The sequence below is a fragment of the Protopterus annectens genome, chromosome 3.part0, assembly GCF_019279795.1.
Source record: "Protopterus annectens isolate FY-2018-M chromosome 3.part0, PAN1.0, whole genome shotgun sequence".
NCBI lineage: Eukaryota > Metazoa > Chordata > Ceratodontiformes > Protopteridae > Protopterus > Protopterus annectens.
This window is the reverse complement of record NC_056731.1, coordinates 213,427,732-213,448,900: the sequence shown is the minus strand read 5'-3', so window position 1 is coordinate 213,448,900 and position 21,169 is coordinate 213,427,732. Positions and strand designations below refer to the sequence as shown.

Sequence of the window (21,169 nt, the reverse complement as noted above, 5' to 3'; positions counted from 1 at the left end):
CATCACTAAGACAAATGTACTCTAAGTAACTTCTCTTGTTAAGAAAACAGTACTAAGTGCAGCCGTTACTGCCACATGTGCAAATCTCAATACCCCATAACTCAGGCATGAATTATATGGTAATTACCAATAAACCCAGACTAGAAACTATTTATTTACCACCTTCAGGTAGTCATTCACTGTATAATCACTCTTTATCTCCTATTGCCTCTTTACTGTCACACTGCCATGAAGTACTTCAAGGGAATTTTAGTGTACAGTGGAATAACCAGAAAGAACTTTGATCAGAAATATTCTCTCTAAACCTAACCTCTCATAGATGTTACACAGTATAATGCTGGTGTTTGTTTAAGCAATTCTGAGACCCATTTGCCTTTGGAAGTCACATTGAGAGGTTATGGCTGCATTAGAAGTGGGCATTTTCAGATGGTATAAAGAGGGAAGGTAGGAGGAGATGAATAATTAGACATAGTGTTGAGGTGGGTAAGGATGACATAGGAGGGAGAAACTTGCATTTTTTGAGTTGTATTTTAGAGTTAAAATATGCAAGTAGACAAAAACGTGTTTATTAGAGGTAAACCTATCTGATAGGAAGGGAAGAAAGGAGAGAGGTCAGAGCAGCAGTGCTGCTTTTGTAAAGCAGTAGGAACAAGCAGGAACAGACAGGATGTTCTCAGGAGTTGTTGTGAAGAGAGACATTGATATGGAATGAATGCTTCCTAGTGAGTGAAGTGTGGTCATAAAGTTTTGGGATGGTTGTGTGTGAACAGGGTGAGTTGGACTTTTCACAACAGTTTTAAAGGAGACAGAGGACAGAAATTGACCTGTTGACTTTGTCCTTTCCTCCAGGAATATTCTCAGTGTCATAGAATAGAAGGGTAAGTAGAAATATAATTAAAGGGAGAGAGAAAGGGTAGCTATTTGATTATAAAAAGCTGAAATACTTCTGTAGATGGCACTTGGAAAACATAAAACAGTCATCAAGTGTTGAGTTATAATCAGTACAAAAGGACCAAAGCAGATATTAAAAAAAAATGAACAGCATGAAAAAATAACTCTCCCACCTTCATGCATGCACCAGTTGGTATATTCTTTTATAGAATACAGATTATCAGAAAAACATCAAAAGATGAAAGGAATAAACAAGAGTTTCTGGACTGCCCATTGTATGAATAAATGTGTCACAGCAGTAGTATGAGACTAATACAGCAGCAGAGACTTTCATTAAAGTTGTGGTAAGACACACAGTATTAATGTCAGGATAGGAGGATTCAGTGTAAAGCAATTGAAGTTCCTTAAATCTCCTGTTTGATCATTTCTACTTCCCATTTTGTCTGTTTGGTTCTTCAGTATCTGTCATTTTCATGTGTTTCAGTATCTATTATTTGGATGCTATTTTTAACATACATTTAACTGGAGAAAGATTATTTAGGGCCATAAGTAAAAACAATGAATTGGAATTAAGTGATAGTTTGTCAATACCTTATTATACGATAACTTAGCATATGCATAATCTGTTGATGATGGCTTCAGGAGACTGAAATCAAACTCATTTAAGTTTTGAAATGACTTAATTTATTTCAGTTCTGCATCACCATTTACTTATTATGGCCTTTTGACCTGGTGAGCTCTGTAATTTATGCGGCGCATGATAACCCAAGGTCTGTAAGTCAAAGCAACGTTTGATCCAGTTGTGTTTGATATGATATATCTGGAATGCACTACTGAAGGAGCCAAGACCAGAGTGAGGAACCTATTTACTAATATAAGTATCAGTAATACAAAAAAGTAATAGACATATTAAACAATGCCTTCCAAAATTACAGAATATATTTCTTGTTAGTATCAGAAATCATTCATTCATTTTCTTTAACCTAACCCTAACTCACCTACGTCACACCCTAACCCTCACGTCCACACAATCGCACACTTACCTGATCCCAACCCATAACTTTCCAACACAGTGCTGAACATAACGGTTAGCAGGAATCACCAAAAAAAAAAATTCCTAGGAAGAAATTTGGTGCTCCACAGCTTCGCTATTTTCAGCGTTTGCTGAATAGGGGCCAATATTAGAACATTCGAAGTTGTGAAACTTTGATGTTCTAATATAGACACACACACACACATATATATATATATATATATATATATATATATATAGAGAGAGAGAGAGAGACACACACACACACACACACACACACACACACACACACACACACACACACACACACACACACACACACACACACTGTTTTACAGTAACAGCACAGATTCAATCAGCAGGATCATTGCTGAAAAAATTACAATGTGATTGTTAATTAGCCATCACCAGTGGATGCTATTCTTTCAGCCAAATGTTTCCTGCAGCTAGATATCCACAGAGGCATTTAATTGCAGTCTGATGTTGTGGTACACAGTTGGCAGCTGTGCTGTAAAAAACAGTGCAGTACTCTCCCCACTGTAAGTTATGTTTGACGTGCAAGTAGAGGCAAACAGAGGTATTGTAGAAGCAAATGCTGCTGTGGAAGGCCAAAGGATATTTAGAAACTTAATAGATGGAAGGTCACACTAAGATATAAGTGATAATATACAGAGCATAGCAACACACTGTAGCCTCTCTCTTACCCACTTGATAAAAAATAATTAGACATCATTAATGGATTAGGAAATCTTTATCGTAATCAGTAAAACACATTTAACACTGCACATCATAAAGAACTAACTGTATGAAGGTACCAAACAGGCTGCCAAATAAAAGGTGGATGGTCTGAAGCATGCCTTGCAAGATAGCTCTAACAAATCCTACTCTACTCTTGGCAAGGCATCAAGTTTGTCATGTTTAGAGACTGCCTGCATGGTTGTCAGAGTAGCAGTCTCACAAATATTCTAGCTAATAAATTCTTGAAGAAGGATATACTGATAGCTGTTGACTTGGTGGGCTTAGAATTTAACTAGGGATGTTAGGTCTTTCTTTCTTTCTTTTTTTTTTTTTTTTTTAAACATCTGCATTAAACATGACTTTTTTAATTGACCAAGACACACATACAGTAATGAAAAAGAAAATTAGCAATAACAACGTATCTGATGTCATTTTCATTCGTTCCTTGACTGATGAGTTCAGATCCAAGACTCGGCTACTTCTACCAGATCATCATATCCTAGAACTCTTGAGCTCCTTCCTTTACCCATAATGCCCCACCAACCTAATATACCCCAGATTTGATTTGCCACCATTAGGTATCAGACACAGATTCCTAGCTCTTGAGCATTTTCTGAGTGGTTTTCGGACTTTTCCTTGTTGTGGTGGTTGTGAGTTAATTACATTTTAGTATATTGCCTTTCTTCTTCCTCCCTCCTATATTTTAGTGTTCTTAGCCAAGTTTTCCTTCACTTTTTATTGTCAGTTATCATTGTGGTACATTTCTCATTACCATTGCTGGTATCCTTTTATACTCTTTAGAGTACTAAGTCTACCATTATTGGTACTTCATCCTTTTTCTTCCTTTTTCTTCATTCCTCAGAGCACAGATACAGGCGGGGATTCAATCAGCTCCTACCCCTTCTGGGCTTGGGAAACAATGTCTATCCACTTCCTCTCTGGTAGCTCCTTCTCTGATCCATCCTGGGATTTCCTGGGGGTGTTTGCTTTGGATCTCAAGACTTTTTGCTCTTCGACTCCGATAGTTCCCCTGAGCCAACCAGCACTGAGTGTTTTGGAGCTGAAACTTTCAGAGCTGTCTCTTCCCCTGAGAGCCTTGGTGCTGGATAGCTCTGATCCAACTTCCTCCTCTGGTGGAGCGCTGATGGGGTTGCAAAAGCTAACAGTCCGAGAGGTTCTAGCTTCTGAGCTTTGACTTCTGTTTCTCCTTAGCATTCTAGTTTCAAGGCTTGTGGAGAGGATTTACTCCATGACTAGAAAACAGACATCCCTCCCTCCATTGGATCAGACAGCTCTGCCTTATACATACCCTGTTCTATGTTCTGAGCCTCAACCATCTCTTCCACTGGGACAGCCAACCTGAACAAGCCTCCAGCCAGTCCATCAGGACATTATCTCTCCAACACCTCCCCAGAATATCCTACTGAGGAAGTCCCTCAAAATAACATGCAAAAGGAGGCACTTGAATTCCCCGCAGGAATCTTAATCTTTGTTCCTGGAGGCTTTCGTGTCTGATCCATCTACTTCTTGGTGGCCCCCCCCCCAAGCCAATGAGCTCATTCACTTAATCTCTCAGTGGGCATAGAAAGAGCCATACACTGTTGAGCCAATACCAAAAGACCTGATAAAATTCTTGCCCCCCCCCCCCCAAAGACCATGCACACTGGAGCAAAAGAGTACCTGTTGATGCCATGCTTGTAGCTGCAATTACAAGAAATGAACTAGCAGAGTAGATTTCTTCTGTCCATCCCCCCTATGAGAGAGTCTAGGGCACTGGACAGATTTGGGAAGTGTGTTTGTGCTTTGCACTTAGGTTAATGAATTACTTGGCACATTTTATGAGACTGCAGAGAGATTTAATCAAGGAGCTTACCAAATCCCTTTCTGGGTCCATGCCCTCTGAGTATGGAAATGGAAACTCCTCACAGCTGGCAATCCTGCAATCAAATGCATCCATGAGGTTGATCTCCCATGCTGTGTAAGGTACCTCAAGGGTAGCGGATTCAGGCATAGCCATCAAGAACATGCCTGGATGTGCATGAGTGAGTTTGCAGAACCATTCAAGTCTTCGTTCATCAATGGACCCTTTGATGGATCTTTTCTGTTTGTCCCTAAGGTTAAAGATATTCCCCAGGTATGAATAAGAGGGAAAGACCCTGTGTGTCATGGGTTTACGTTTGTATAACTCTCAAAGTTCCTATTCTAGGAACCAGTGAGGTGGCAGAAAAATGTGGTTTAAGAAGTCCCAGGGCCTTTTCCAGGATTCACATAGTGATAGTTCCTCAAGGGGTAGAGTGGGGAGTTCAAATGGAAGATGCCATCCTCATGGCAGAGGTGGTCTGCTGAACCAGAGTTTTAGAGATTCTTTCTCAGATAGGCTCTATCAGCGTTCCGAAAGGGAGGCCCTACTGTCCCTCTCTGGAGGCAGTTTGGGGTCATTTAATCCCTACATCAGAGAGCCTGGCTGTCTGTCACCAAAGATATGTGGGTGCAGAGGATTATATCCAGAGGAACTGATGATGTCCTTTTCTTTCTTCCTCAACATATGGTTTATGGATCCTGCTCAGCAACATATCTCAGACTTACGGATCCAACCCTCAAGCTCCTTCCTGTACCCATAATGCCCGTCTAGCCTACAGTAGCTCAGATCTCATTTCTATCTCAAATGGATGCAGATCCTCTCTCTGTAGCCTTTTTCAGTAATGATGAGTATTTGTGAGTAGCTATTATATAGAAATAACTTATCTTCAAAATCTTTTTTCTGTTATCTCCCCATTCTTCCAATGAATTTTCAGGTTTTGCTGTATGTTAGTCCTTTAGTGCCTCCTTTTCCTACCTTTTTTGGTACTCTCATTACATGCCATTGTGGGCACCATTTCTTTCCTTTACTCCTTATGTTTCCTACCCTTTTTAGTGTACTAATCCTACCATTGCTGGTAGTTTACTATTTATCTTATCTTTTCTTTTCTTTCTTTGTACCTATTTAGTTATGGCTGAGAAGCCAACAGGTTTTAAAAAATGCACTTCCTGTGGGCACAAAATTCCAAATTCTGATGCCCACAGAGAGTGCATTTATTGCCTATGAGCAGCACACCTGAATGCTAATTCTTTTATCTGTGCTGCCTTTAACTCTAGAGCTATTTGGGGATAGAAGGAATAAATTGGTCCTTAAGGGGCTGCTGCCCCATCTTCATTTTCTTCATCTGAGGCTTAAACCTCCAGTAAGCATTCAAAAACTCCTTCAGAGTCTAGAAAGAGATCCCCTACCCAATCTCTGGTGACTCCTTCTGCCATTGCGACTTCAGCGCTTCCACAGAAAATCCGAAGATCTTCAGATCCTAAAAGGAAACCATCAGATCCTAAACCCACGGATCTGATTATTATACCAGATAAAACTCCTAAAGAGCTCTTGGATCTGAAAACCTCATATCCAACCTCTAGTTTTTCAAAATCTCCTCAAACTCATTTACTGGAGTTCTCAGTTGATCACAATTGATCCATTGTCTCCTTGGATCCATTCCCCCTTTCTTCAAACCACAGTGAGGAGACACTTGAGGCCACAGTCTGCTACCTCATCTATTAGATCCCACAGAAGTCTTTCTGAGGCCAGTGTGGATAGGATGATGAGGGTTATACTGGCTGCATCTCCATTCAGATCCATGAACCTTCCCCCACTTCCCATGTAGTAATATCTCTTCCTCCTATCCATTCCATGGCCTCAGAGACCTTGGATCCAAAAGTCCCAAAGAGTTGGGTTCAGAGTAAAAGATGGTTAGGTCTTCAACTCTGACACTTTCTTTGACCTTTTCTGCTCCTATCCCTTCGGATCAGGATGAGTCCTGGAGCTGAAGCATTGGCGTCTGATCTTGGGGACAGAGATCTACTTCAATGTCATTTGATCCATCCTTGCCCCTCAGAGCTTCGGTGCTAGATATCTTGAGTGCTGCTCCCTCCGTGAGGTAGGATCAGGACAGGGTGGAGGCTTGGCTGCTTTGGAATTTTCAGCTCTGGTGCAGACAGTCACTGTGTCTCCCAGTCTGTCTGTCTTTGATGTAGTGGAAAGGGTTTTCTCTCATCCAAGAGATCCAATTTCTCTTTCTTCCTTGGATCCTACACCTATTCTCCCAGCTCTGATCCCACCAGACCTATTCTACAGGGACATCCATTGCCAACTAGCATCCAGACAGTTTCTGTAGAGGAACTTCCCCTCTCTTCAGATACCTCCCCAGAGCATCCCATTGAGGAGGTTCCCTGTAAGAGAACATGCAAAAGGAGGCACATAGATTCCCCTATGGAATCTCTCAAAGAGGATACTGACTTCAAAGAAGGGGAAGGCCTCCAGATCTCCACCAGATGACGTCTCATTTGGAGGCATTCTAGAGATTCTTAAGCAGAAAGGTGGATGGTCCTCAGATACTCTCCTCCGAGGAGTTAGTATTTGGGTGATTCCCCTTGCTGATGAGCTTATTGACCTAATCTGTCTCTGTTACCGGGCATAGAAGGAATCTGACTCTGTCAAACCAATTCCCTATTGTCCAGACAAAATTTTGGCACTACCAAAGGACATATCCCATTAGAGCAAAGGACTCCATGTCGATGCTATGGTTGTGGCAGCAGCCACAAAAAGGAGCTAGCTAAGCAGAATTCCTCTGTCCATCCCCCTAACAGGGATTACAGGCCATTGAACAGGTTTGGAACACATATTTGCTTCAGAGCCTTTGAGGTCCATGAATTATTTAGCTCACTTTATAAGGCTGCAGAGGCATTTGACCAAGGAACTCTCCAAATCCCTCTTGGAGTCCATGCGTGTGGAGGACTATAAAAGTTTATCCTCACAACTGAACACTCTATTATCTATTTCCAATGCATCCATGAAGTTAATATCCTTTGCTGCAGAAGGTAGCTCATGAGCTTCCATGTCAGGCATTGCAGTATGGAGGCATGCCTGGATCCGGCTATGTGACTTTGTGGCGCCTTTCAAGACTTCTTTCATTAATGCTCCATTTCATAGAATGTCCTTCTTTGGTCCTTCTGTTAAAGAAATCCTCCCGCGCAGTGAACATGGGGGAAAGACCCTGTCTGCCATAAGGATTTGCTTTCTACCTCTCAATGATCTTTTTTGTGGAATCACAGAGGGGGCAAGAAAATGTGGTTCCAAAAATCCCAGGATTCTTTCCAGGACTCAGTCAGAGACAACTCTTCCAGGGACAGAGGGGAGAGTTTGAACGTATGATGCCATCCTGCCAGCAGAAGAGACCTGAAAATCCAGGTTTTTTTGAGTTTCTTTTCCGGATAGCCCCTTTCAGCTCTCCTGAAGGATTACCTGACTGCTAATCTTTGAAAGCATTCGGGGGTGCACTTGTCCTTGTACCCAGATGCCTGGGTTTTTAAAAGAAGAGATTCTTGGTTGCTAAAAATAATATCCAGAGGTTATTTCATACAATTTTCCAGATTCCCCAACCAAAAGAAGAAAGCTTCCTGACATCCCACCCAGTCAGAGAGAAGCTGCAGCTCAAGAGATTCAAAAGTTGCTGGACAAAGGAGTCATCCTTGAATTCCCACCAGACCAAAAAGGATTTGTCACTTACACAAGGTTTTTGTGGTGCCAAAGGAGACAGGTGATCTGAGACCAATTTTGGATCTAAGCAGTCTGAACCAATTTGTGAAGAAGTCAAAGTTCTGAATGGTTATGGTTCAGTCCATCCTGCCGTTTTTGCACATGGTTGATTGGATGTGTCCAATCAGTTTCCAGGATGCATACTATCACATCAAGATGAACAGATAATCACAAAGAATTCTGGGCTCTATGTTAGGAGCCAGTCATTCAGAGCCATACCCTTTGGTCTCACCTCAGCCCAGGGTTTTTACTAAGTGTATGACGGTGATAGCAGCTCACCTGATACTGCTGGGATTCTGAGTGTTTCCATATCTAGACAACTCTCTCCTCACAGCTCCAACCAGGCACCTATTAGAACAGTCCAGAGACTATTTGCTCCAGCTTTGTCAAACACTAGGTATTACAGTCAACATCCAAATCCAAACTACAACCAGTATAGAGCCTGGAGTTCATCATTTCCTGGTTGAACACAGTACATCAGATTGCCGTTCTGCCTACACATTGTATAAATACAATCAAGTTCCAGGTACAGCAAATTCTTCTTCATCCTGCACCTCCAGCTAGACTTGTCCTTCAGAAGGATCTATGTTTGATTGCAACTGCCATAGCCTTTTTTTCTATGGAATGTTTTTATATGTGTGCTCTTCAGTTGACTCTAGCTGTTCAGTGGTTTATTCTGCAACATCTTCTATCCTTCCCAGTCAAGCTTACTCGGGTATGCAGAAATCATCTTCATTGGTGGATTCAGTGAGATGACATTTACTTGGGCCATCCTTTCATTCTGTCTTCTCAAGTGGCCATAGTGACCGCAGGCACTTCCTATTTGGGGTGGGGGGCATTTCTTGAGACAGACTGTCCATGGCACATGTTCCCCATGAGATCAATTTGCACATCAATGTCCTGGAGATGAGAGTGGTCATTTTAGTGTTGCATGCATTTCAAAATATTCTCCCTCTGGAAACTATTGTGACCCAAATCGACAATATATCATGGTCTGGTACATCAACAAACAAGGGAGAACCCTATCTTACCCTCTCTATTGAGAGGCTGTGAGAGTATGGGAGTAGATGATCTCATCCATCTACTTTCTGATAGCAATGCACATTTCAGGGAAATACAGTGTACTAGTGGGCAAAGTCAGTAACTCCATTTTGTTTCTTCACAAGTGGTCTTTCAGTCAATTAGTGATGAAGATTTCCTGTTGTTGGGGACAACCTTACTGCGCTCTCTTTGCATCGTTCCACAACAAGTGCAGCAGGTATTTTGCTGTAATCCCCCCTCAGGGGAGACACTGACAGACTGTCATTCAGGAGAAAATCATCTTCCTTAGCTGCTTCTAAATTGTGCAAGGCCTTTCTAAAAGCTATCTTCTTATTTAGGCCCCAGTGAAATATGTCTCCTCCATGGGATTTGACAGTAGTGCTTCTGGGTTTGACACAGCAACCTTTTGAACCTTCAGCTAAAAATGATTTTAATTTTTTGTCTTGGAAAACAGCATTTCTAATAGAAACTCATTCTGGGAGGAGAATTTCTGATCTCTAGGCTCTGTCATCCAAGTCCCCTTACATTGTTTTTCACAAAGACAGAGTTACTTTATGAACCAATCCATCTTTCTTACCAAATGTGGGGTCTGAATCCAATGTAAGTCAAGCAGTTCATCTACCTGTCTTCTTCCCTAATTTTTCAAACAAGGGAGACTACATATTACATCGTATAGATGTACATAGACAACTACATTTTTATCTACACAGGACTAAGGATCTCAGAAAAACTGACCAGATGTTTGTTTCTTTTTCACTGAACAGACTGGGATCACCAGTTTCTAAAGTTACCCTGGAAAAATGGATAACTGATTCCATTTCTGTTGTATATACTTATTAATGCCTCTCCCTGTCAAAGCCTTCTAAGGCTCATTCAAATAGATCCATGGTTACTTCTTCTGCCTTCTGGTCCAGAACTTCTGTTAATGACATTTGAACAGCAGTTACTTTGTGCTCATACCCTTATTACTAACTAGATTTGACCTCTAGAAGCATGGCATCTTTTGGGTCGGCAGTTCTCTGAAATATCCTTCCATAAGGGCCACCCAAGATTCATGTAGCTGGGGACTCTGTACCATGTGTTGAGGAAGAATGAAAAGGACAAAATCAGGTATTAGAGTTAAGTACTCACAATAACTATGCATCAGTGTTGTCCATTTTCATTCTTCCTGAACTCCCCATCTTCCTTCCCTCTTCCTGTTATCTTTTGGAGTGATCTCCTGGACCTTTTGGAACCTTTTAGTTTCAGGTTTGAGCCCTTGCTTGCTGTTATTTTTTTTCTTCTTAATCTATCTTAGGATATATAAAGCAGCAAACTCAGTCTGAGGTATTGTAGGCTTAGAGGAAGGAGCTTGAGAGTGGAATCCTTAAGTTTGAGATATGGGGTCGAGTTGGATCAGAGGTCGGATCCATAACGCATATGTTGAAGAAGAATGAAAATGGACAACACAGATGCATAGTTATGGTAAGTACATAACTGTAATTTATACCATGCTGCTTTCCCTAGTCTCTCCCACAGGTATGAAGAAAATCCCTGATGTTCCACCTAGTCAGAGGGAAGCAGCATCTCTAGAAATAAAATAGCTGCTAGAAAATAAGTCATCCAAGAGGTCTTCCCAGGTCAGAGCGAGTCTGGAACTTACTCAAGATTCTTCTTAGTGCCAGAAAAGATGGGGCCTGACACCAGTTCTGTATCTCAGCAAGTTAAACCAGTTTGTCCAGTATACAAAATTTCAAATGGTCATAGTTCACTACATTTTGCCTCTGCTGCAAATGGATGATTGGATGTGTTCGATAAATCTTCAGGATGCATCCTGTCATATCAAAATGAACAGGCACTTCAAGAGATACCTACACTTATGGGTGGGAGCCAGTCATTACCATTTCAGAGCACTGCCTTTGGGTCTCATCACAGCCCCCAGGGTGTTCAACAAATGCATGGCAGTGGTATCAGCTCACTTGAGACTGCTGGGATTCTGGGTGTTTCCATCTCTAGATGACTGCCTCCTAACTGCCCCAATCAGGCATTGACGTCTTCAGGCAAGGGACTGCTTGCTCCAGTTGTGTTCTCATTTAGGAATAACAAACAATTACAACAAATCTCAGCTCATGGCTACACGGACTCTGGAGTTCATAGGTGCTCGTCTGGACACAGTTAGTTATATACCATGCACTAAGGTTCCAAGTCAAGAAAGTGATTCAAATTTCTTCTCTTCCAGCTAGATTAATATTACAAGTTGTGGGATCCATGGCAGCAGCTATCACCCTCATTTCCCTGGCCATGGTCCACTTGAGAATACTTCACTGGACTCTGTCTACTCAATGGTCTGTTTGTCAACATCTTTTATCCACTCCAGTCAAGATCACATGAGCATGCAAAAGCTATCTTCTTTTTGGGATTCATTCAAACCAGCTCTGCAAAGACTGTCCATTTGTTCATCCCTGTCCAAGGCCACAGTGACCATGGACACCTCCCAGATCAGGTTGGGGAGACTACTTGGGAAGGACAGTCCAAGGTACATGTTCCCCTGAAGAGTTCAGGATGCATATCAATATCCTGGAGATGAGGGCTCTCCTCCTAGTTTTGAAGGCTTTTCAAGATATTCTCCCATTTGAGACAGTTGCAATACAGATGGACAATATGTTGGTAGCCTAGAACATAAACAAACAAGGCAGAACCAGATCTTACCCTGTTTTCCAAGAAGCTATGAGAGTATGGCAATGGGTGATCTCTTCTAGGTGCTTTCTAATAACAACACACATTCCCGGGTAAACCACCATGATAACAGAGAAACTAAACAGGCCTTTCTGTTGCCTTATGAATGGTCTTGCAATGTCAATGTGGCATATGGAGATTTTTTCATCAATGAGGCCAGCCATGCTGGGATCTGTTTGCCTGTCCTCTCAACAACAAATGCAACAGGTTCTTTGCTGTGATCCCAATGATTTTTGAAATGCAAATCTTCCACACCTCCATTGTAGAAAAATCAACTGGATGTTACCCCCCCCCCCCCATAGAACAGTAATTCTTATTTCTGATGTACTGCTACTTTGAAGTAAGAGCACAACCCACTGTGGTTTGTACTAGTGGTCTTGAACTTATGGTCATCACTATTCTAGACTGTAAATAAATGATGGATTACCCTATGTACACTGTATTATTGTGCAATAAACATAATAACTAAACTCAACTCACTAGCCTTATCTTCAAAACAATGGAATTCTTCATTATGGATATTTCAAACAAGGACATAGATAGTCTACAAGCCATGGACCCAAGACATTTTAAGGCAGATCCTGCCTCTTGAATATGGTGGACTTCTTCGAACATGTTATTAATGCAATAGACTCAGGCAAATCAGTTCACACTGCCACCTAGTTCTGGTGAAGAACTTTGATATCATCCCACATTCATGCGTTATCAGCAAGCTACTCAAACTAAAGATAAACACCAATGTTACCCACTGGATAGCAAACTGGCGAACTGACAAAAAATAATCTGTTACTGTGGGAGACGCACTTTGTTCAGAAAGGGCAATTACCAGCTGTTTCTTTTAAAGCTTGGTCCTAGAACCATTTCTGTATGATATTTACTTCTCTAATCAAAGATGACATCAAGGGCCTGTGGCTGACTTGAGCTTAGAGATAACTGCAAACTTGGAGCTGTCATTAACTCCTCATCCGACTTCCAAATTCTTCCGAAGGGACTACCTCACATCAGTAAGTGGTGCCAGGACCACTGCCAATGGAACAGACTTCCTTTGAATGTAAAGCAAAGATGCTCCCTGACCTTCTTAAGCATAAACAGGACTAATGGATGGGCTGTCATAAGTACACCCCAGGTCTGGCCCTCTAAGCTGTCAAAAGTAAGGGAGGGTGGCCTAATGGTTAACGTGTTTGCCTTACAAACACAAGGTGCAGGGTTCGAGTCTCACAAGGGATAATTGGCTAGGCTTAAAATGGCTTGCAAGGGCAGTTAGCTTAGTACTAATCTATGAACCTATGAACCTATTAAAAGGGGTCAAAATGAGGTATAAATTGAACTTGACAGTTGGTACTTACAATCTGGGGGCATTGTAGCTAGGCTAATAATGGTCCCCTGGATCAACAGCTGAATACTGACCTATGAACTTATGAAATTATAACAGAGTCTGGCTTTTAAAATTTCAACTTTTCCTTTACTTTTTTTTTTTTTTTTGCATTCTGTCACTTTAACATGCCTTACACAACTCACTGAATGCTTGATATCTTTTGTTTTCCACTGTGTATAGACACTGAAATTACAGTTTTAAACTTGTCATAACATGAATGTGTATTCATTCAGTAATTAAAAAAATGTGCATTTGCTTATAAGCATTACTAAAGCATTTGTAATTAAATGTAGCTCATATGACAGTAATACATTTTGGGGTACGTAGTTATGAATTTCATCGTAAATTGGATGTTGTTGGTAATTATTGTCATTTGTATGCTATGTGATACTCTACCTGTCTTATTTTTAGGTGGATGACTTCTTGCAAGCTCTGATAAACTATGATAAAGAACATATTCATGAAAATTGTCTCAGAGCAGTTAAAGAATACTATTTGAAGGACCCTGAATTTAACCCAGATCTGATTCGCACAAAATCATTTGCAGCTGCTGGCCTTTGTGCTTGGGTTATCAACATTGTTAAATACTATGAGGTATGTTGATAGTGATCTGTTTTAAACAAAACATATTTATTGCGAATTGGAGTATTATATGCCAACAGAATGCATTTACTTATTATTTTTTTCAGCACCTTTATTGAATTATCACTTGTGACACAGGCACATTTGCATCCATATAAAAGTAATCAAACTATATTATCATTGCAAACATTATACTTCACATATATTGCAATATATTATATAGCCTAAGCAATATTACATAAATTATTCAATTCCTGCCTTTTTTTAAACAAGAAACATCTTTATTAAACCATCAGTTACTGCATAGGCAATCATACATTTATATAAATGAAATCAAACCACACCAGCACAATCGTAGCCGCAAGCATTTTACATCACAAACCATACTGACACACTCCCAGTTGCCAACATTATACATCACTTATAATCTACCCAATCTTTCTCACTCAAACATTTCATAGCTCATTTAAGTCCTGCCCCCTTTTAGACCTCATTCCTCCCTTGTATGTATTCTTCCCACAATTCACATTTTTTCCAATTTAGTTTGCTCCTACCCTTTTCTAAAGCTCTCAATTCCTGTTGTTTTATCTCTGTTATTATATTCACTGCTCCCAGTATAGTTGGTTTAGATTTTGATTTCCATTTTGTAGTTATTGCTTTTTTGACAGCCACCATTATTAGACACAGCAAGGTCTTGCCATGTCTAGGCAATTCCGATTCTGTATCATAGCTCAGAAAAAAACATTTCCCCTCATCAGACCAATCTGCTCACCCAGCATCTCTGAAAGTACATCTTGCAGGGAATCCTTAAAGTCTGCCAACTCACTGCATTCCCGGAAAATATGTTCTCAATTACTTCTTTCTTCCCCTTCACACCGACAAAATTTACTGTCTGCCTGAGGAAAAATTCTCTGAAGTCTACTTGGGGTATAAAAATATCTATGTAAACATTTCCAGGCAAAAATCCTAAATCTTCTAGATTTTGTTGCATATTTGGGAGACATATATATATATATATATATCCTCCCATTGTTTCTTTGTGAATTGCTTATCCAATCTCTCTTCCCAATCCTTTCTAACCTCCTCTGATTTATTTGTATAATTATCATGCAATATGTTATATGCTGTACTAATTATTCCTTTTTTAATGGCAGCTTGTGTTCTAGATTCTGTTAAAAACTCTACCTGTGCTGGTCTTTCTTTCCTGTATTTCTTTCTCTTTGCCTATACTCTGATATCAATCCCTGATGGGGAAGGCAATCTCTAACCTGTAGTTCAAATAAATTCTTGGCGTCTTCCCATTCTATCTTCTTTCCCTCTCTAGTTATTTGCTCCCAGTACATTAGTTCCTTTGATGGTTTTTCACCAATAAATTCTGGCCCCTCTTGCCTATTGTTTGTATCCCTAATTGCAAGACTGCGGTGGTGCTGCTTGGGTAGCGTTGTCGCCTCATAGCAAGACATTGTCCCGTTCGATTCTCAGCTAGAGCGTCTTCTGTGTGGAGGCATACGTGAATGGGGCGTGTCTTCGTTGATGGTTGTGCGTCAGGGCTGGCAACCCAGTACGTAAAAATCCACTACCAATCATTAGTGGACCGGAGTTCTGCTGTGGCGACCCCTAACCGGGAAAAGCCGAAAGACACAAACAAACTATCTGCAGAATCTCCTTTCTTCATTCCCCATGTTGGTTTAGTTCTTAGAATACTTTCTGCTACTTTATGGATATAATATTCTGCATGATTATTGTTATTCTCCTTAAAGGCCTGCATCCAAAAACCCAGTCTCTCCTTGTTTCTTGAACTTCCCCAGAGTTTCATCTTCACCCCATTACACTTTGAATTATACTTTTCTGTTGTGCTATGTATAGTAGTCTTAACTGCGTAGCTTTGAAATACCCCTTCAAATTGGGTTGTCTCAATCCACCCTGTTCTACTGCTAGAATCAGCTTATCCCATTTGACTCTTGCTGTCTTCCCCTTCCAGATAAAGTCCTTAAGCTCTTTATTAATTGTTACCCACAACTTCTCCTCTAATTGATAAAAATATGCCTGACCTGTGTATAAGACTAATGGGATTAAAAACATTTTAACTGCTTGTATCTTGCTATCCATATCCATATAACAGAAATTCCATTTTCTAGTTTTTGTATTACCTTTTTAGTCACTTCCCACATATCTTTAGCTGCCACACTAGAATAATTTTGAATCCATAGTCCTACATATTTATTTTGTCGTATCCCCATAAATATGGGTATTCCTGAACCAGTTCATGTGTGGGTTCATAATTTGCTGCTATTACCTTTGCTTTAGCTCCATTAATTTTGTATCCCGAAAAAGATCTGAAACTGTCTCAAAATGTTCTACAACACTGTAATGTCTTTTCCTGGTTTTGTCAGGTACAAAATAATATCATCTGCAAATAAAGCCAGCGTTTCTTGACATCCATTCCAGTTATATCCTTGAATTTCTGAGTCCCTTATTTTCTTTGCCAGTGGTTCTAAATCTAATGCAAATAATAAAGGGGAAAGAGGACACCCCTGCTTGGTTCCTCTACTCAAGCAGAAATTAACAGGGAAGACCCCACCCACTTTATTTTTTGCCTCCGATCCTTCATATATTCTCATAATCAGCCTTATCATATTTTCAGGAAATACAAATGCTTCCATTGCCCTGCTCATAAAGTCCCATCTTACTTTGTCAAATGCTTTCTCTGCATCAAGACCCACCACCAGCAGTGGTATTTTATTACATTCTGCTTCCCTCTGGATCATCAATGTTTTGTTAACGTTGTCAAATGTTTGCCTCCCCTCTGCAAAATTACATTGATCCATATCTATCATTTTTGGCATTACGTTTGCCATTCTTTTAGCCATTATAGACAATGAACAGTTTATAATCATGGTTTAGTACTGAAATGGGCCTGTATGAAGCTGGATCTGATGGATCCTTACCCTATTTAGGTATTAGAGATACCAATGCTTTCTTCCAGGACAGTGGTACTTCTCCTCCTCTTAAGATACAGTTAAAACCTTCAAGATCTTTATCAGTTTGTTTCCTCCTAGCTTATAAACTTCCACAGGAATACCATCTATTCCTGTGGACTTTCCTGTAGATTGGATATACATCACAATTTGTATCTCATCTCCTCCTGTCCTGTTAGTAATTGAGCCTCATCCACCTCTAACTTTGGCATATTTAATTTTTCCATAAACATTTCCATTTGTATCTTTTCTTAATTTTCATATTTCTCTGCTTTATAGAGACTCTCATAGAATTTCCAAAATATTTCTAATACCTCTACAGGATCTCTTGTTACCTTCTTTGTTATATACTCCCTAAGTTTGGTAATAGCCCTTTCTACTTTCTGTTGCCTGAGTCGTTGTGCTAAAAGTGTTTGTGCTCCAGTGTTATTATCAAAAAACAGTTGCTTAACAGCAGTCTTTCTAATCTCGTACATATTATTGAGGTAATCCCTTATTTTCTGCTTAGTATTCTACATTTGCTGCAGTTGATCCTCTTCTTGTTCTGTGAGATTCCCCCTATTCTGTAGTACTTTAACACTTGTCAGTCCCTCTAAATAATGTTTGTTGCTTCTTAACCCTAGCTCCCTTTCTTTTATTTCCACTACATCTTAATTTTATTCTTCTCCCTGGCTATATTTTCAGAAGAAATTTCTATCCTCTTTAACAGCTCCTGAATAATCCCCACTACCCATTCCTTAAATTCCCTTCTTCTCAACAGATAGGAGGGAAAGTGTCAATTTCTCATTTTTTTATTCTATTACTCTGTCTTTTTGTTTTAGCTCTTATTAGCACATGATCTTAAATAGTTATTGGGTGGGTATCAAGACCTTCAGTTAAATGCACATATTCCTGTGAAATATAAATTCTGTCTAGCCTCGCCCAGTTTTTATATCTTGGGGAATAATATGTAAATTCACTCCTAACTCCTATTATTGATTTCACATCTTTCATGCCAAATATTTTCATTAATTTCTTCAAAAATCTACCCTCCTTTGTTATATTTTCCCTTTTGAGCCCCCCCAGACACATCCTCACTGCTGCAAATCAAATTCCAGTCCTCATCTATAAGTAATATTCCTTGCTGAAAACTGACTATTTCTCCCAGAATTTTCTTAAGCGCCATTATAGCAGTTTTCGGTGGAATCTAAATGCATTCCAGTTTAATCCTCCTCCCTTCCCAGTGGCCCCTTAGCACTATAAATCTGCCATTATTCTTTTTTATCTTCTTCTGTCTCTATAGGAGCTGCTCTTGCAATTAATTATTTACTTATTATTATTGAGCACTAGTTTGAAAATAGAATGTATTCACCCAGTACATTTTAGACACACTGCATTTTCACAATACTTAATACATTAGATAGCCATATTAGCCAGTAATAATAATGATGTGTAGGCAGAATATACTCACCTTGTTACATTAGATATACATTTTCCATACAGGCTTTCTTCACCCAAGACTTGTTAGGCAATTAATATATATAGATGTTCTCATTTGTCTGTATCATTTATTTTGACAGCAACTCTTGAGTACCTATATGGAAATATTATTTAACATAGTCTTTATTGTAAGCAATAATAACTGTGATTTGGAGGGGGCTACCATGTGTGGTAAGCCCTAGCATGTTCAATCACTCACTCACTGATGTCCTTTCTGATTCAGAGGCAAGCCACAACATTGTTTTTTTGCATCGTCTGTACAATCATCTTGATGGGTCGTCTCCGTAGTTATGCTATATGCTAATGAGGCAAATGGCTAATTAGCCACATGACTTCTTCCAGAAATGCCTGCAGAAAGGGATTTACATAGCTGAGCCAAAATGCTGTGTTCCTCTATTATTACCAGTGAGATTGCATTCCTGGTAAGAATGAGAAAGTTTAATGGAGAAGTAGTGGTGGAGGAACTGTGTGTTTGTATATGTGTGTCTACATGTGACAGTGTGTGTGTGCAGGGATATGAATGGAGTCTGATGACTGTGTTTGTGCTTGAGACTGATTGCCTGGGTGGTTGCAGTAGATTGGTTATTTAAAGGATCAGTACTCTGGTTATGTGTGTATATGTGCATGGGTGAGTTCATCCATGAGTGCAATCATGTGCAGGGGATGTCATGTACCATGTGTGTGTGTGTGTGTGTGTGTGTGTGTGTGTGTGTGTGTGTGTGTGTGTGTGTGAGGCTAAAAAGGAGGTGCCTATGTTAATCAGATGCATGGGATGCCAGTGGTGATTATTGAAAAAAGTGCTGCTTAACACCAGCAGTAATCACACCTAATTCAGGGACATGCAGATTAGCCGATAATGAGGTCTTCCTCACTGCGGCTAAACTTGCCTCTGAATCAGATTTTATGCAACTGCATAAACTGCACCTTGCAGTGTTGTACTTCATGCAGGTGTAACTGATTCTTTCTAAATCCCAGTGAATATCTTTATTAGTAGTAGTTTTCCCTGCAAGGGCTGGTGCTGGTCCTTTGATAAAAGTGCTAACAAAGTCAGCATGCATGAGACACTGATATATAAGCTGAATTGCTGTATGCTGTCTTCAGTTCTTCTTGTCATGTAAGTACTTCTGATCCCCAGTTAGTGCAAAAAAAGTTTATCCATGCAGTGGTTCTCACTAATAAGTATTAATCATTTTTCTTATCTCTTATTTCTCCAGAATAAAAATTTTCTAGAGAAAATTCAAAACTTTTCTGAGTCTTTGACAAAGTAAGATTGCCTTTTCCCCCTAAATCTGCCAACAACTATGTTTGTGGTAGGCAGATAACAGCTAAAGATTACCACACCAGGGCTTGCTGTTTTTTTTAGAATTTGAACATAAGCTTGTTCATTCTGTTTAAAAGTTAGCACAGCTATGAGACTAAAGTGCACTTGAATACCCCAGGAACATTTGAAATAACCTTGAGAAAAAACATAAGGGAAGGGTGTTTTCCAAGCTATAGACATTGGGGAAGTCAGAAAAAAGAAAGAAAAAGAATGAAATAAAGGATGAGAGAAAATCCAATAAAAATAAGAAATATAGGAAGGCAACTTTAGTTTTTAGTCAAAAACATGAGTTCTCCACAGCTTAAGCAAAGGAGAGGGATGTTATTTTTGATGACTTCTAAAACAGGGATAAAGTACTGTCTGAAAAATAAATAAAAAATATCCACTTATGTGTGTGCTGCACCCTTTAACAGTTAAATCCTCTTTTTATTGGTACCTACATTAGAGTACTCTGAAGTAATTTTAGCAGTGCTCTCAGGGCAAATCCAGAGCACACAATAGTGGATAAACCAAAGGTCACCAGAGCAGAAGAGGATTTGCCCACTGTGGAGCTTTCCCCAGTACTCATTTTCCTATTCTAACTTTTGACTGTAGCTATCTGTCAGTGAATATTTTAATCCATACAAGAAACACCAAAGCAGCAACAGGCGCTTCTTAGGTCTCTTCTCTAGACTAATGCATGTCTGGATTTAAAATTGAATGAGTCAAGACTTGTGTCTATAAGGTTAAAGAAAACTGAAAAGTGACATCTGTTTTTTTTATCCTTCCAAAAAAAGAAGATTTTGCATTGCCAAAACTGAGTCACCACAGTTTATAGATCCCCCCAAAGACACTACGTTTGCAGAAAATCAGTATATGAAAGAGTTTTTCATCTGACAGGCTAATCCCACTCTGCCCAGAATTCTATATATGGAACTAATGAGGATGCTAGAATGAAAGTGGGGAGTCTTGCCATTGTTTAACACATTTAGTGAAGTAGTGAAAGCAAACTGTCTACATAGATGCACTCATCCTTAAGGCACCCATGACAATAGATAGGCTGTATAAGGCTGCTAAAGAAATGCTTTATTTATGTAATGCACAGAAAGCAGACTTCTCTCTGTTATCAATCCAGAAAAGCCTCTGGCAACTCTGTCTTTTATCAGAGGATCTCTGTTACTGGACAGATGTAACAAGATAATATTCAATTTAGTAATGAGTAAATTGTAAACTATGTAATTTATTTTTTTTAGCAGACCTCAGTTTTAGGACAGAGTCATGACATGCTACAAAACCTCTCTGATAGAGAGGAAAATGATGAAATAATGAAATTTAATGCCACATATGACAGAAGTGGGTATTTATTTCAGATTGATAACTGGGTAAGTGGATTGGTTGGCAGATCCTTTTCACTGATGAG

The 21,169-nt window shown here is 39.8% G+C and overlaps 1 protein-coding gene across 1 annotated transcript in view; it reads left to right on the top strand.

The window, feature by feature from the left end:
* Positions 1 to 21,169, top strand: part of DNAH11 (dynein axonemal heavy chain 11) — a 4,606,558-nt gene that overhangs the window by 3,156,447 nt on the left and 1,428,942 nt on the right. Inside the window, exon 60 of the mRNA XM_044065542.1 lies at positions 13,822 to 14,004. Within this exon, the coding sequence (XP_043921477.1) occupies positions 13,822 to 14,004 (183 nt within the window). The remainder of the gene's footprint in view (positions 1 to 13,821; positions 14,005 to 21,169) is intronic.